At 38.8% G+C, this 13,114-nt stretch overlaps 1 protein-coding gene across 2 annotated transcripts in view; it reads right to left on the reverse strand.

Annotated features, from left to right (window-relative positions):
* Window positions 1–13,114, reverse strand: part of IL34 (interleukin 34) — an 825,440-nt gene that overhangs the window by 241,744 nt on the left and 570,582 nt on the right. For both annotated transcript variants that reach the window (XM_044081308.1, XM_044081309.1), the window contains one exon: window positions 101–210. In XM_044081308.1, the coding sequence (XP_043937243.1) occupies window positions 101–210 (110 nt within the window). The remainder of the gene's footprint in view (window positions 1–100; window positions 211–13,114) is intronic.

Genomic DNA, 13,114 nt, shown 5'->3' on the forward strand with positions numbered 1-13,114 from the left:
CAGACAATTACTCCTGTGTGATACCACAGATTAAAACTGGTTTGAACCTCCTCTTAGCTGAAAACAAGGGACATGTGCCCCAGTGAACTGAACTTATTACCATGTATGTCACTCGATTCTTGTAACTCAGCTCGTTGTGGATTAATTGAATGGCATTGCACCGTCCATTAATATGACCAGAAACCAAGTGGCACAGTGCACACATCATATCTGTAAAAATAAAAACAATACATGTTTAGAAAAAGTACTACACTTATCAAAAACTATGCATCCTGGTCTAAACATCAGATTTGAAATACACCAGATATCTAAATCAGAGCAGCAGTAACAAATAGGACATCTTGATGTTTCAGTCTTAAAATGAAAAATTCCTGTCAGTGTAGCAGAGACATAGCCCACATAGATGCCACTGTATTATTCCTTATATAATACATGACTACCACTTTCAATGTGTGATAATTTTATTTAGGCCAGCAGAGCACAAGGTTCAAACAGAATGTTGCTCTGCCATTCTGCAGTACAATATCAATTTTATTAGAATTATGTAACACTAAATATGTCTACATAGGATTATCTACTCTCTGTAGATCCTAAGAAAAAAAGCAAACACATTAAGAGAACTAGAAGAGTTTATCAACATGCAAATATTCATAGACATTAACTGCAGTTCATTCGTGGTTGATCACATTTGTAGAATAGTCTGTATGTGTATGTGTATGTGTGTGTGTGTGTGTGTGTGTGTGTGTGTGCGTGTGCGTGTGCGTGTGTGTGTGTGTGTGTGTGTGTAGTACCTTCTAGAAGTGTTTCTAAGACAGCATGTGCATATAAATAGCAAGCACATGCTAGCTTCACTCCCATTTTGAGAGTACAACCAGACAGTGAGCACATATGAGTGTGATAGCTAGTTTGTTTATAAGTTTACCTAACTTAAAGTTACTAAGCCTCAGTTCTGATGTGTTTGTACATAATAAAGCTGCTTGAACAGAACCCACAGAAGTTTGTCTGTTTTATCCTGACCAGAAGAGTGACAACATTTGTCTGAATTTTGCAGGTAGCTCTATTCAACTGCCCCATCCATGCCTTGCCTTTTATTATATCCCATAGATACATTTCCTTATGTAGAATGATACAACACCAACTCTTCCACCCACATATTCCTTTTTTTTCCTGATCCACGCCACCCTATCTGTGATATAATATTTTTCAATGACGGTCTTAACTCTCACTTTGGTTGCCACCCGTATCTCTGCAACCTTCATTCTCAGTCCTGTGCCACTCGTCTTCCTACCATTGATGCTGGGTGTCCATATCCTAACCTACCTTTTCTTCTTCTCCACCATGTAGCTTTCTATTCTCTAAATCTTTTCTCATACTCAATGTCCCTTGTTTCTCGTCCCATCTTACTGTCTACAGCATAGCCAGTCAGATGTTCCTCTCCAATTACTGTTTTTTTAATACCTTTATTGAATTATCACTTATGTCATAGACAAATGTACATTTACATAAAAGTAAACAAACTGTATTAAGTTCACATTTACAAACACTATACATTACAAACATTCTTCTATACAATATAATCAGTCCAACATTCCATAAACTGTTCAGTTCCTGCCTTTTCTTATACCTCATTTGTCCTCCAAAACATTTTTCTGCATTTATTATTCTCACAGTTTCTATTTTTGCTTTGTAGTTTGCTCATACCCTTTTCTGAGGATCCCACTTCCTGTTCTTTTATCTCTGTTACAGAATTTACTACTTCAAGTACGGTTGGTTTAGACTTTGATTTTCATTTTATAGCAATTGCTTTTTTGGCAGCCAACAGAATTAAAATTAACAAGGCCTTACTATGTCTAAACAATTCAGAAACTGTATCCTAGCTTAAACAAATTCCTTAGTTACACTCATTTGCTCACCCTGTATTCTGACAGAGTACTGTAGGGAATTTTTAAAATCTGACAACTCATTCTTTTCCCAAACATGTGTTCTCAGTTACCACTTTCTTGCCTATCACACCTCCAACATTTGCCATCTACACGAGGAAAAATTCTTTGAATTCTGCTTGGGGTATGAAAGTACCTATGCAAGCACTTCCAAGCAAAAATCGTAAATCTTCTGGATTTTATTTTATATTTGAGAAACATACATATGTTCTCCCATTGTCTCTTTGTAAATTTTTTATCTACTCTCTCTTCCCAATCTTTCCTGACCTCCTCTGATTAAATCCTATGATTATTGTGCAATATTTGATATGCTCTCCTAGTTATTTATATCTTTAACAGCAGTTTCTGTTCCAGATTCAACTAAAAACTCAATCAACGCAGGTCTTTCACTTATCATTCCCCTCTCCCTTTCTCTTTGTCTATACTTTGAAATCAATCCCTGATACTGAAGACAGTCTCCAGTCTGCAGTCCAAATGTCTTCTTGGATTCTTCCCATTCTATTACCTTAATATTACCTTTTCCTTTCAAATTATTTTTTCCAAATACCTTGCTTCCTTTACCAGCTTCCTCCAAGGAATTCCTGCCTACTCTTGTCTATTTTCTGTTCCCCTAATTGCAGTCATCCCTGTCGACAGAATCTCCTTTCTACATTCCCATGTTGGCTTGGTTCTTGGTATACTTTCTGCTACTTTATTAATATAATATTCTAGATGTATATTGTTTTTCTCCTTAAGGAACTGCATTAAAAATCCCACTCTCTTCTTATTTCTTGAATTTCTCCCCTGCTTCATCATCTCTTTCCACTTTGAATTGTAGCTTTCTGCTTGTGTTATATATGAGGGCCTTAACTGTGTAGCTCTAAAGTATCCCTCAAAATCAGGTAATCCTAAACCACCTTCTTTTATTGTTAGGGTCAACTTATCCCACTTGACTTTTGCTCTCTTACCCTTTCAAAATCTATCACTGGTCTCACCTTTGATAACCACATTGCCACAACAGTCAGGAAATCCTTCTATGTGGCACACCTCATCACTAAGGGCTTTTCATCCGGAAAAAAGGAGGTTATTGTCCCACTGTACTCATCCCTCATTAAACCCATTATAGAATACAATGCCCCATTTGGTATGTACCTCTCAAGACATCTGCAACAACTGGAAAGGCCGCAGAAGTACCTCACTATAAGAATCACAGACCTAAAGCAGATGCCCTATGCTGACCACCTTAAAAAACTCCAGCTATACTCTGTCACATATCATCTACTTAGAGGCGATCTCTGCTTAACATACAAGGCCATGTCAAACCCAGAGCTGTTGGACATGCTACACTTAAAGAAATCCCAATCCCTTAGAGCCACACGCTCCAGGGATCTAAACCTTGTCATCACAATAAACAAAACATGCTGGAGGGATAGGTTCCTGACCCAGAGACTCGCCAGACTCTGGAATAGACTGCCCATACATGTCAAGCAGAGCGCCTCTTTGGCCCTCTTCAAAAGGAACCTTGACGATTGGATGGGAGAAAGGAAATTCACCACGGGGATCACGTCAGTCACCCTGCTAGACAGGGGTCCAAGGAAGTAAATAGTGTGGGAAGAAATACCCAGGGAATTGTATGGCTAGGCTTGTATAGGCCCTAGGGCCGATAGACTAGTACCAACCTATGAACCTATGAACCTATGACCTCTTCATTAATTACTGTCCACAACCTTTCCTCTGGTTGATAAAAATATGCCTGATCTATGTATGAAAGTAAAGGACTAAAAACATTTCTACTTCTTGCACTCTGCCATCCATAACCATAGGCAAGAGCTCCATTTCCCTATTTTTTGTTATTATATTTTGTTTATACTCATCCCACATATCCTCAGATGCCATAACAGAATCCTTTTTAACCAATACTCATAAATAGTTCTTTTCTTGTGTCCCCATAAATATGGGTATTGCTGAACCAATTCAAGTGTAAGTACATAGTTTACAGCTATAGCCTTTATTAAGTTTATAACCCAAATAAAGTTGGAACTGTTTCAGAATGTTCCACAACACTGAGATGTCCTTTTCTGGTTTTATCAGGTAAAAAAATAATGTTGTCTGCAAATAAAGCCAACATTTTTTATTACCATACCAATTATATCCTTGAATTTCTGGGTCTGTTCTTTTCTTTGCTGATGGTTCTAAATATAACACAACTAAAAAAGGGATAAGAGGACACCTTACCTGGTTCCTGTGCTCATAGGATCATAGCAAGTTACTACATTATTGGCCCTGAGTCCCTTATAAGCCTAGCTAAGAATTAGCCCATGTCCTGAAAAGTTAGCACCTAATGCCCCTGTCCAGCAGGGAAACAGGTGGAATCCCAGGAGCATATTTTCTGTTCCCCATCCAGTTATCCAGGTTGTGCTTAGAAAGGTTTAATGAGATACTCTGCTTGACGTGGAGAGGGAGTCTATTCCACAAAAGGGGTAGTCTCTGGGACACAAATTTGTCCTGCCAACAAGTCCTATGGATGTCACAGACCAGGTTGAGGTTGCATGTGCTGGTTATTTGAGTGGAGCTTGACTTGCGGATATGCAGCAGTCCCATCAAGGCAGGGTCTGAGATTGCTTTGTATGCCAGACAGAGGTCACCAGTGAGGAGTCTGTATGAGACTGAGTGGAGGGACAGGGCTTTTAGCCTATCGGTGTAGGGTAGATATTTGAAGCCCTGGATTCTCCTGGTGAGGAAACTCTGTGGTCTCTCCAGCTACTGCATGTGCTTTGTGAGGTACATGCTGAAAGGGGCATTGTACTCAATAGTGGGTCTTATAAGGGAAGAATATAGAGATGTTATGACCTCCTTGTCCCCTGGATGAGATACCCGTCCTAATGAGGTGGGCTATGTAGAAAGCCTTCCGTACAACAGAGGCAATATGATGGGTTAAAATCAGGTTGCTATCAACCTGGGTGCGCAAGTCCCTTAAGACTTACTGTTTGCTTAGAACCTTGTTATCACTGTAATAATTTGTGGGGATATCTCTCTCCCCAAAGGGGATGATGATGATGATGCATTTTTTGGCATTCAGTTTAAAGTCATGTTTCTGGCACCAGTCATTTGTTTGGGTTAGACCCTCTTGGAGGATATCCACATCACTAGAGGAATTGATGACAGTGCCCAGTTTGCAGTCATCTGCAAACTTGGTCAGCTATAGTCCACTGGTTTTGGCCTGCACCACAGAAAAGTATATCCCAAACAAGAGAGGCCCCAAGACTGATCCCTGGGGTATGCCACTCGTTACGGGTCTACTGCTTGAGGTGGCTTGCCCAGTTTTGACTAGGTGGGTTCTATCAGTGAGCCAGTTTGCTACCTATCTGGTAACAATATGGATTGATGTCTAGTTGAGAGAGTTTATCTATTATACCCAAATGTGGAATAGTATTGAAGGCTTTGTCCAGGTCAAGCTAAGCAGTGTGCACCATCTTTCCCTCTTCCATGGCTTTGGTGACTGTCTCAAAGAAGTTGATCAAATTTAAATGGCATGACCTCCCCTTAATGAAACCAAACTGTGTGGGATTGAGTGTTTGGAGGTTGCCAATGTCCTTGTTAATGAGGTCCTTGAAAATCCCTTACATGGCCTTGCAGATGAGGCTAGTTAGGCTGATGGGTCTATAATTTCCTGGATTGGTGGACACTACACCTTTGTGCAAAGCGATGACAGTGGCTGTCCTCCACTCAGCTGGGATGAAGCCTGTACTCAGGCTTTATTTGAATAGAGTGTCTAATGGTTCTGCAAATTCCTGCCTGAGTTCATGTACGATGCAGCCTGGGATGTTATCAGGTCCCATGGAGGTTGTATTTTTTGCCTTTGAGTGAGCAGTGATGACTTGCTCCCTTGAGATAAGGGGAGGGGGGCAGGTGCTGGGGATGTCCTGATTTACTGATGGGGGTACAGAGGGGTGAAGTTTTTGCTGAACCTGTCTGCCAGCAAGTTGGCTATATCTGTGGCGTTTGTGTATGTGGTGTCCATGACCACCAGTTCTGAGCAGATATGAGTGCTTCCTTTGAGATTGCAGACATGCATGAAAAAGGCCTTATGATTGTCTTTAGTAGATGTTGCCAGTATGGACTCGAAGTTTGCTTGGAGGATTTCACAAGTGCTCTTATTTGCTTGTTCAGGCTGAGGAGAGATTGCATCCAATTAGGAACCTGCTTCTTCTTGGTCCTGGACAGCAAATTTTTCCTTTTATTGCAGAGTTTATTTATTGCAGATATCCACCAAACAGGTTTACTCTTCCTTGTGGAGGAGGATTTTGTCCTGTCAGGTATTCTTGATTTCATGCAGCTATATAAATAGGAGGGGGTGGGGGCTGTGACACTGTTTATACCTTCCCCCAGGAGGTTGTAATCAGCTTTGGAGAAGTTTTATGTTTGACCCTAGCGGGGGGGGGGGGGGGTCAGGGGAGATGGTGACTTTGAAAGTGACCACTTTGTGGTCAGATCTTACCAGGGAGGATGACACTGTAGGGATGCTGCAGTGGTTACTCATGTTGGCTAATACCTAGTCCAAAATGTTATCACCTCTTGTGGGGGTGTCATCCAGCTGGTCCAAGGCATTTGCATTAACGAAATCAAGGAATCTCTGGGCATTTGTGTTTTGGCATGAGTAGTTCTTCCAATCTATGTTTGGATAGTTAAAGCCACCCAGGTTCAGGGTAAAGGGTTGAATCTTGATAGATTCGAAGAGGTCCAGATAGGTGGAGTGAGCATCTTGAATCAAAGTTGGGGGCCTGTAGCTAGCTATGATTTAAATAGGTTTCCTGTTACCAATTAACTGCACCTGGAGTGTTTCCTGTGTGTCATACTGTTTGACCAGCCTGGAGGTGTGTATGTCTTTAATATATAGTGAAACTCCACCTCCTTTTGCTTTGCTGCCCATGGTTTAGAATCTGAATGTATAATAGGATGAGTAACCTGGTATGGCTGGGGTGCTCTCCACAGCTTTGAACCAGGTTTCTGTGACTGCAAAAATGTCAACATCTTCCAGAGTCAAGAGTGCTTGCAATGAGTGCAGTTTCAATGTTTAGACTCCTAGTGTTTAGCAGCATGACCTTTAATTTGCATTTTGATGAACTTTACACGTTGGCAGTTTTGCTCTCATGCCATTGCCTAAAAAAGGCACTATGGGAGAGGCAAGACCCTTTGCCAGAAGCCTGAAGCCCAAGTGAGACAGATGCAGGCCAAAGCCATCTCTGGAAAAATATCGTGGTCTGTAGATCATGTGTTCCCAAGTTGTCAGGTACTGGATCCCCTTGGAATGGCATGAGAAACTAAGCCAATTGTTAAAGTCAATCATTTTCTGTTTGTATTGAGGCATAATTCTGGGTGATAGTAAATTCCTGTTTAAGGCTAGGGTCATACCTGCCTGGGACATGTATTTAGCGAGCTCTATCATGTCTCTCTTCATATAGCCCAAGGAAGTACGTCTCAAGTCATTCACACCACCATGTACTATGACAGAGTCATAACAGTACCTGTTGTTGAGAGACTTGAGTGCATGTGTGATATGGCGGATTGTGGCACCTGACAAACAACTAACCATGACTTTCTCCTTATCCAGCCTCGTGAGGGGCACATCTGTGTGTCTCACAATGGAGTCTCCTATGACTAATATGTTGGATTTATGGTTAGGCCTTAGTGGCTGTGAGACACAGTTGTGTGGACTATGTGTGGTGGGTTGTGGAGTTCTCATTTGTTTTTGCCTCAAAGGTCTCTTTTGTTCGGTTATGTTTTTGTTGAGGACATCCACATATGTGGGTGTGTGTTGTGTAGGTGTGGGTGTTGTTTAAGGTGTGGTGTTTGTGTTGAAAAACTCAGTGCCAGATATACTGGCTTGTGAGGGAGAGAGAGCACAGACTTTAGGTTCTTAATGCAATTGCATCTCTCACAAATTGTGTTCCTAGCTGGTAGTAGTAAAGGGTTGTCCATGCACATGAGTTAGTTTCTAAACTGTCTCAAGAGGCCCATATCAACCAGACTGGCAGGAGAAACCATAAGAAATTATCCATCCATATTTGTTAGAATCTGAATAAGAGAGAGGCCAGAGAGAGCTAAGGGAGTAAAGGGTGGTAGATCTAAGATGAGTACTACTAGGTGATCACGCAAGTGCTACCAAGGGAAAATTTGTAGCTGGAATATCTCGCAATGGGTTAAAAAGAGTGCAGCTTTAGTGCATGATGTACAAACAAGGCAAAACCATCTCAAACACATGGTTTAAATACCACAAAAATAGAAGTTTTTAGTAACACAGAAATTTAGCCAATCCTGCTAGCCCCTCCTCCCTTTACCAATCAGCTTGTGCCAGACAAGGTCCAGAAAGCCCCGCTACTCTCAGTAGCAGAGAAGATAGGCTCCTGCCAACATTAGATGGCTGCCAGAAACAGTAATGAAATGCAGTTAAACAGTAATGAATTGCAGTAAAGAGCAATGAAATACAGTTAAACAGAAATTAAATACAATTAATCAGTGAATTGCTTTAAAACAGTGAAAATGTGCTAAATTAGCTATAAGGCACATATAGAAACTATAGGCAAGTGCAAATGCAATAAAATAAGCAACATAAATGAAAAAGCACTTAGATTGGTCTTGGAGCCTCAGGAATTCTGTAAAATGTCCCAGAGATGATGTACTTCAGCAGAACCTGATTCAAACAAACCCAAACCAGCTCAAACGTCGGTTTTAAATACTACAAAAATAGAAGATTCTAGTAACACAGAAATCTAGCTAATCCTGCTAGCCCCTGCTTTCCTTACCAATCGGCTTGTGTCAATTAAGGTCCAGGCAGCAGTGCTATGCTCACTAGCAAAGAAGATAGGCCCCTACCAATACAAGATGGCTGCCAGAAACACAGAAAGCAAACACAACATGGCTGCCAAATACACATAAGGCAAATACAAACAGCTCTGGATGTAGCAAACCGGCATCCAGACTATGCTACTCAATTTAAGGGTTAAGAACATAGTAAAACTTACAGAAAAGCACAGGTTAACTGCTTACAGACAAAAACAGAACTCACAGTATGAAAAATACAGTTAAACAGTAATGAATTGCAGTCAATCAGTAAACTGCTTTAAAACTGTACAAATGTGATAAATTAACTATAAGGCACATATAGAAATGATAGGCAAGTGAAAATGCAACAAACTAAGTAAAAATAAATTAAAAAAGCACTTAGATTTGTGTTGGAAGCTCCAGAATTTTGTAAAATGCCCTGGAGATGGTGCACTTCAGCAGAGCCTGTTTCAGGCAGAACTTAACAGAGAGGAACCCTCCCACTTTGATTTTTGCTTCCAATCCCTCATATAGCCTTCTAATTAACTAATGTATCAGGAAATGCAAATGCTTATATTCCCATACCCATATAATCCCAGCATACTCTGTTGAATGGTTTCTCTGCATCAATACTAACCAACAAAGTAGTATTTTCTTATATTTTGCTTCCCTCTGGATCATCATCGTTCTATTAATGTTGTCAAATGTTTGCCTCCCTTCCACAAAAAACACATTGATCCACATCTATCAATTTTGGCAACACCTTTGCCATTCATTTAGTTATTATAGACATAAACACTTTATAACCATGGTTTAAAATTGAAAATGGCCTCTATGACACTGTATTTGATGGGTCTTTATTGTCTATAGGTATTACAACCAGCAAAGCTTTTTTCTAGAATGTTGATGTTTTCTATCCCTTCAAAGTACTGTCAAACAAAACCTTCCAGATCTTTATCCCTTTCTTCCATCTTAGTTTCTAAACTTCTACCAGAATATCACCTATTCCTGGAAATCATGCAGCAGATTGGTTATATATCACAGTTTTTATCTCATCTCCTACCTTAACTGTTACTTGTTGAGCCTCATCTACCTCATCTTGGCATAATTAAGTCTCCCATAAATATTTCCATCAGTGCTCTTTCTTGATTTCCACTTTCCTTTGCTTTATACAAATTTTCACTAAACTTCCAAAATATCTGTAAAACCTCTACAGGCTCCCTGGTTAGTTTTCTTTATAGATTCCTTAAGTTTGGCAATAACTCTTTCTACTTTCTATTGTCAAAGTCATTGTGCTAAAAGTTTTTGCCTCTGGAGTTATTAGCAAAAGCAATAGCTTACCAGCAATCTTTCTAAACTCATGCATATTATCCAAATACTCCCTTGTTTTCTCTTTAGCATTCTGCAGTTGCATCTCTTCTTGTTCTATGAGACTTTCCTTATTCTGCAACACTTTAACCTTTGTCAGCCCCTCTAAGTAAGTCTTGTTACTTTTTAACCATATCTCTTTTGGTTTTATTTCTACCCTATTTTAATCTCCAGTTTTATTTCATCCCACTCACTAGTTATAAGTTCTGCAGTACTATCCATCTTTTCTAATAACTCCTAAATAATTTCCACCATCCATTCCTTAAACACCTCTTTTTTTAAAAGGTAGGTGGGGAAGTGCCAGTGTCTATTAACTTCATTACCCCAACCTATAAGTAATATTCTCTGTTGAAAGATGAATTCTCCCAAAATTTTCTTAAGCTCCCTAATAGCAGTTTTAGGTGGAATATAAAGGATACATATTATGTTGTCAAACCGTAACAAGTTCGAACACCATATTGTCAAACACATATGTTCGAACTTGGAAAAGTTTCAATGGGAATTTCTGTTCAGTGCGGAAAGAGAAGATTTCCCTTTACTGCACTGTAGTGCAATCTCGGAGTTAGCATATTTAAACAGCGGGGGTGTGGGAGTGCAGGGGGGCCTTCCCCCCTTTTTACAACCGTCAGGTAGGTTTTTTTGTGTTTTTTATTTTTATTTTTTTTTTGACGTTTTCGAACTTTTGAAAGTTCAAACATATGGGTTCGACCATATGGAGTTCGGACCTTTGAAAGTTCGACAACGTAATATGAACCCGAATATAAATGCATGCCAGTGTAATCCTCATTCCTTACCAGTAGCCCCTCACTACCACACTTCCATTATCGGAACTCCTCTAGCAATTAATATAAGCACTTCTCTTTTCATTTGTCCCTGGTATTCTACAGAATATCCATCCTGAAATCCTTTTATCAAATGTGCATGCTTATTTCTTTCCAAAATGTGTCTCCTGTAGTGCTACTATTGGCAATAGCATTTCTTAATATAATTAAATATTCTTTCCTTTTCATCTATACTTGTGAGACTATTCACATTCCAAGATAATATGGAAAGTGTTGTCATTATAATAACATAATACTATGACAATTATAATTATAATATAATATATAATATGATTATAATAATTATAATATGAAAGGTGTTGCCACTATGATAATATAATAATATAATTATGATATTAATAATATTAATAATATTTATGCCAATAATAATACAATAATTATGATAATGATTAAGTAATTATTCCCACCTATTGTATATGATAGCTTTTTTAAATGTCTGTCTCCAGCCTTTGTGATACATCCACTCATTAATGTTTGGCATGTTGATCCTTTATACATATTTTTCTTATCTCCTCCATTTCAGCCTATATCACAATTTACAAGACATTTTCTTTTAATGAAAACCTTCAAGCAAAAACACATCAGACCCCCCCCCCCATAACCTGTTAAAACAAACACAAAAAACTATGTACATCTTCAAATAATGACATTAAACCCTTCTAATTGGAATAATTGCCACAAATAAAAAGCTGCAAACACAAGCTTTATCTAAGCCAAAGTTGAGTTCAATCATCCTAAGACACATGTTACTGTGTTCTTACTTACACTAATTTGTGTTCTTATCTTTAGTCCCCTCCCAGATGTGAAACACAGCTTTCATGCTTTCTGAAAACATGCACTTTTAGCTTTGAAGAAACCAGTATTTTGGCTTTTTTAGTGCCCTATAATCAGCTTGTCTCCATGGAAGTGTAATAAAAAGGTATTCCTTAGCTGCAGACTTCTGAAGACAAGCTGAAACATTTACTGCTAAAGGAAACATTTTCATTACATTTAATGCTACCTTGTTTACTTGTTTCCATTTAAAACCTGTTATTACATTAAGCCATGGGTCTTAATCCAGACATTCACCTATGCAAAAGTAAGAGAAAACATATCAGCTCTACCTATATTTTGATTCATGTACTTTTGCACCCCATCCCCTACATCATCAAGTCAAGATTACAGCTTTTTAACTTAAACATGCTTTTGTCTAGTCTGTTTACTCTTTTTGCATTGTAATGCTTATATTTCTTAATACTAAAATAGAAAAAAGGCATCTGTTTACTTTATCTTTGTCACATACAGTAACAAAAATACTTTACTATAAAACATGCAATTTATACCTTGAAAAGTTTTATAGAAATACTGTTAAGAACAGAAATTGTTTTACTTACAGATACAGTTTTCCTTCCTCTTTCCTTTCACTTAGTGTCCTTTCAGACATTAATGACATGAAGTGAGGCAAATTACTTTCAGTTCCCAGAAATTTTACAAAGGCAACAAAAGTCCATTTTTTTCACTTTTTCTTGTACAGCCATATTTCACAAATGCAATTGATGCTTTGTAATCTCACATTTATTCACTAATTTCAATGTTGCTGGTTTTCTTCCTGTTTATCTCCATCTTCCAGTTCCAGACTCTTGATTCTTCTAGTCAACTCCTGTGCTTTTCACTGTCACTTAAGCATTTCCTTTGGAACAATGGAAAACATTTCACTGTCAAAGTCTCTCCATGCACTTTATTATCAGAAGAATGAGAATCAGAGTCCCCTTCTGCTTGATAGCTCACTTTTTTGATGAAGTTTTGTATTTTCTCCTTAGTTTGTTCTACATCAAAAATGAGTTGATCCTCTAGGAAAAAAAATATTCTGAAGACAGCAGGCTACAGCAGCTTGAATCTCACACCTGCCCCTTGACATTCCCTAATTGCTGGAATAAATTTGTTTCTCTTTTGCCTGGTGTACAGTGAATAACTATTTTCCACAAACACTCTACTGTCTCCAACCTATGATACTTTGCCCTTTTGCTAAGATCAACTGTTTCGGCTGGTAGGATTCCATCTTTACTAATACAGGTCTTGAATGCTTTCTTATGGCCAGGTTTAGAGCATGCACATGAAGTGCCCTGTCAATTAACAGATCCTGCTGCGGAACACCAACTCAGCTGCTTATTTGTGCCTTCATGA

This window comes from Protopterus annectens, chromosome 8.part0 (assembly GCF_019279795.1).
Source record: "Protopterus annectens isolate FY-2018-M chromosome 8.part0, PAN1.0, whole genome shotgun sequence".
NCBI lineage: Eukaryota > Metazoa > Chordata > Ceratodontiformes > Protopteridae > Protopterus > Protopterus annectens.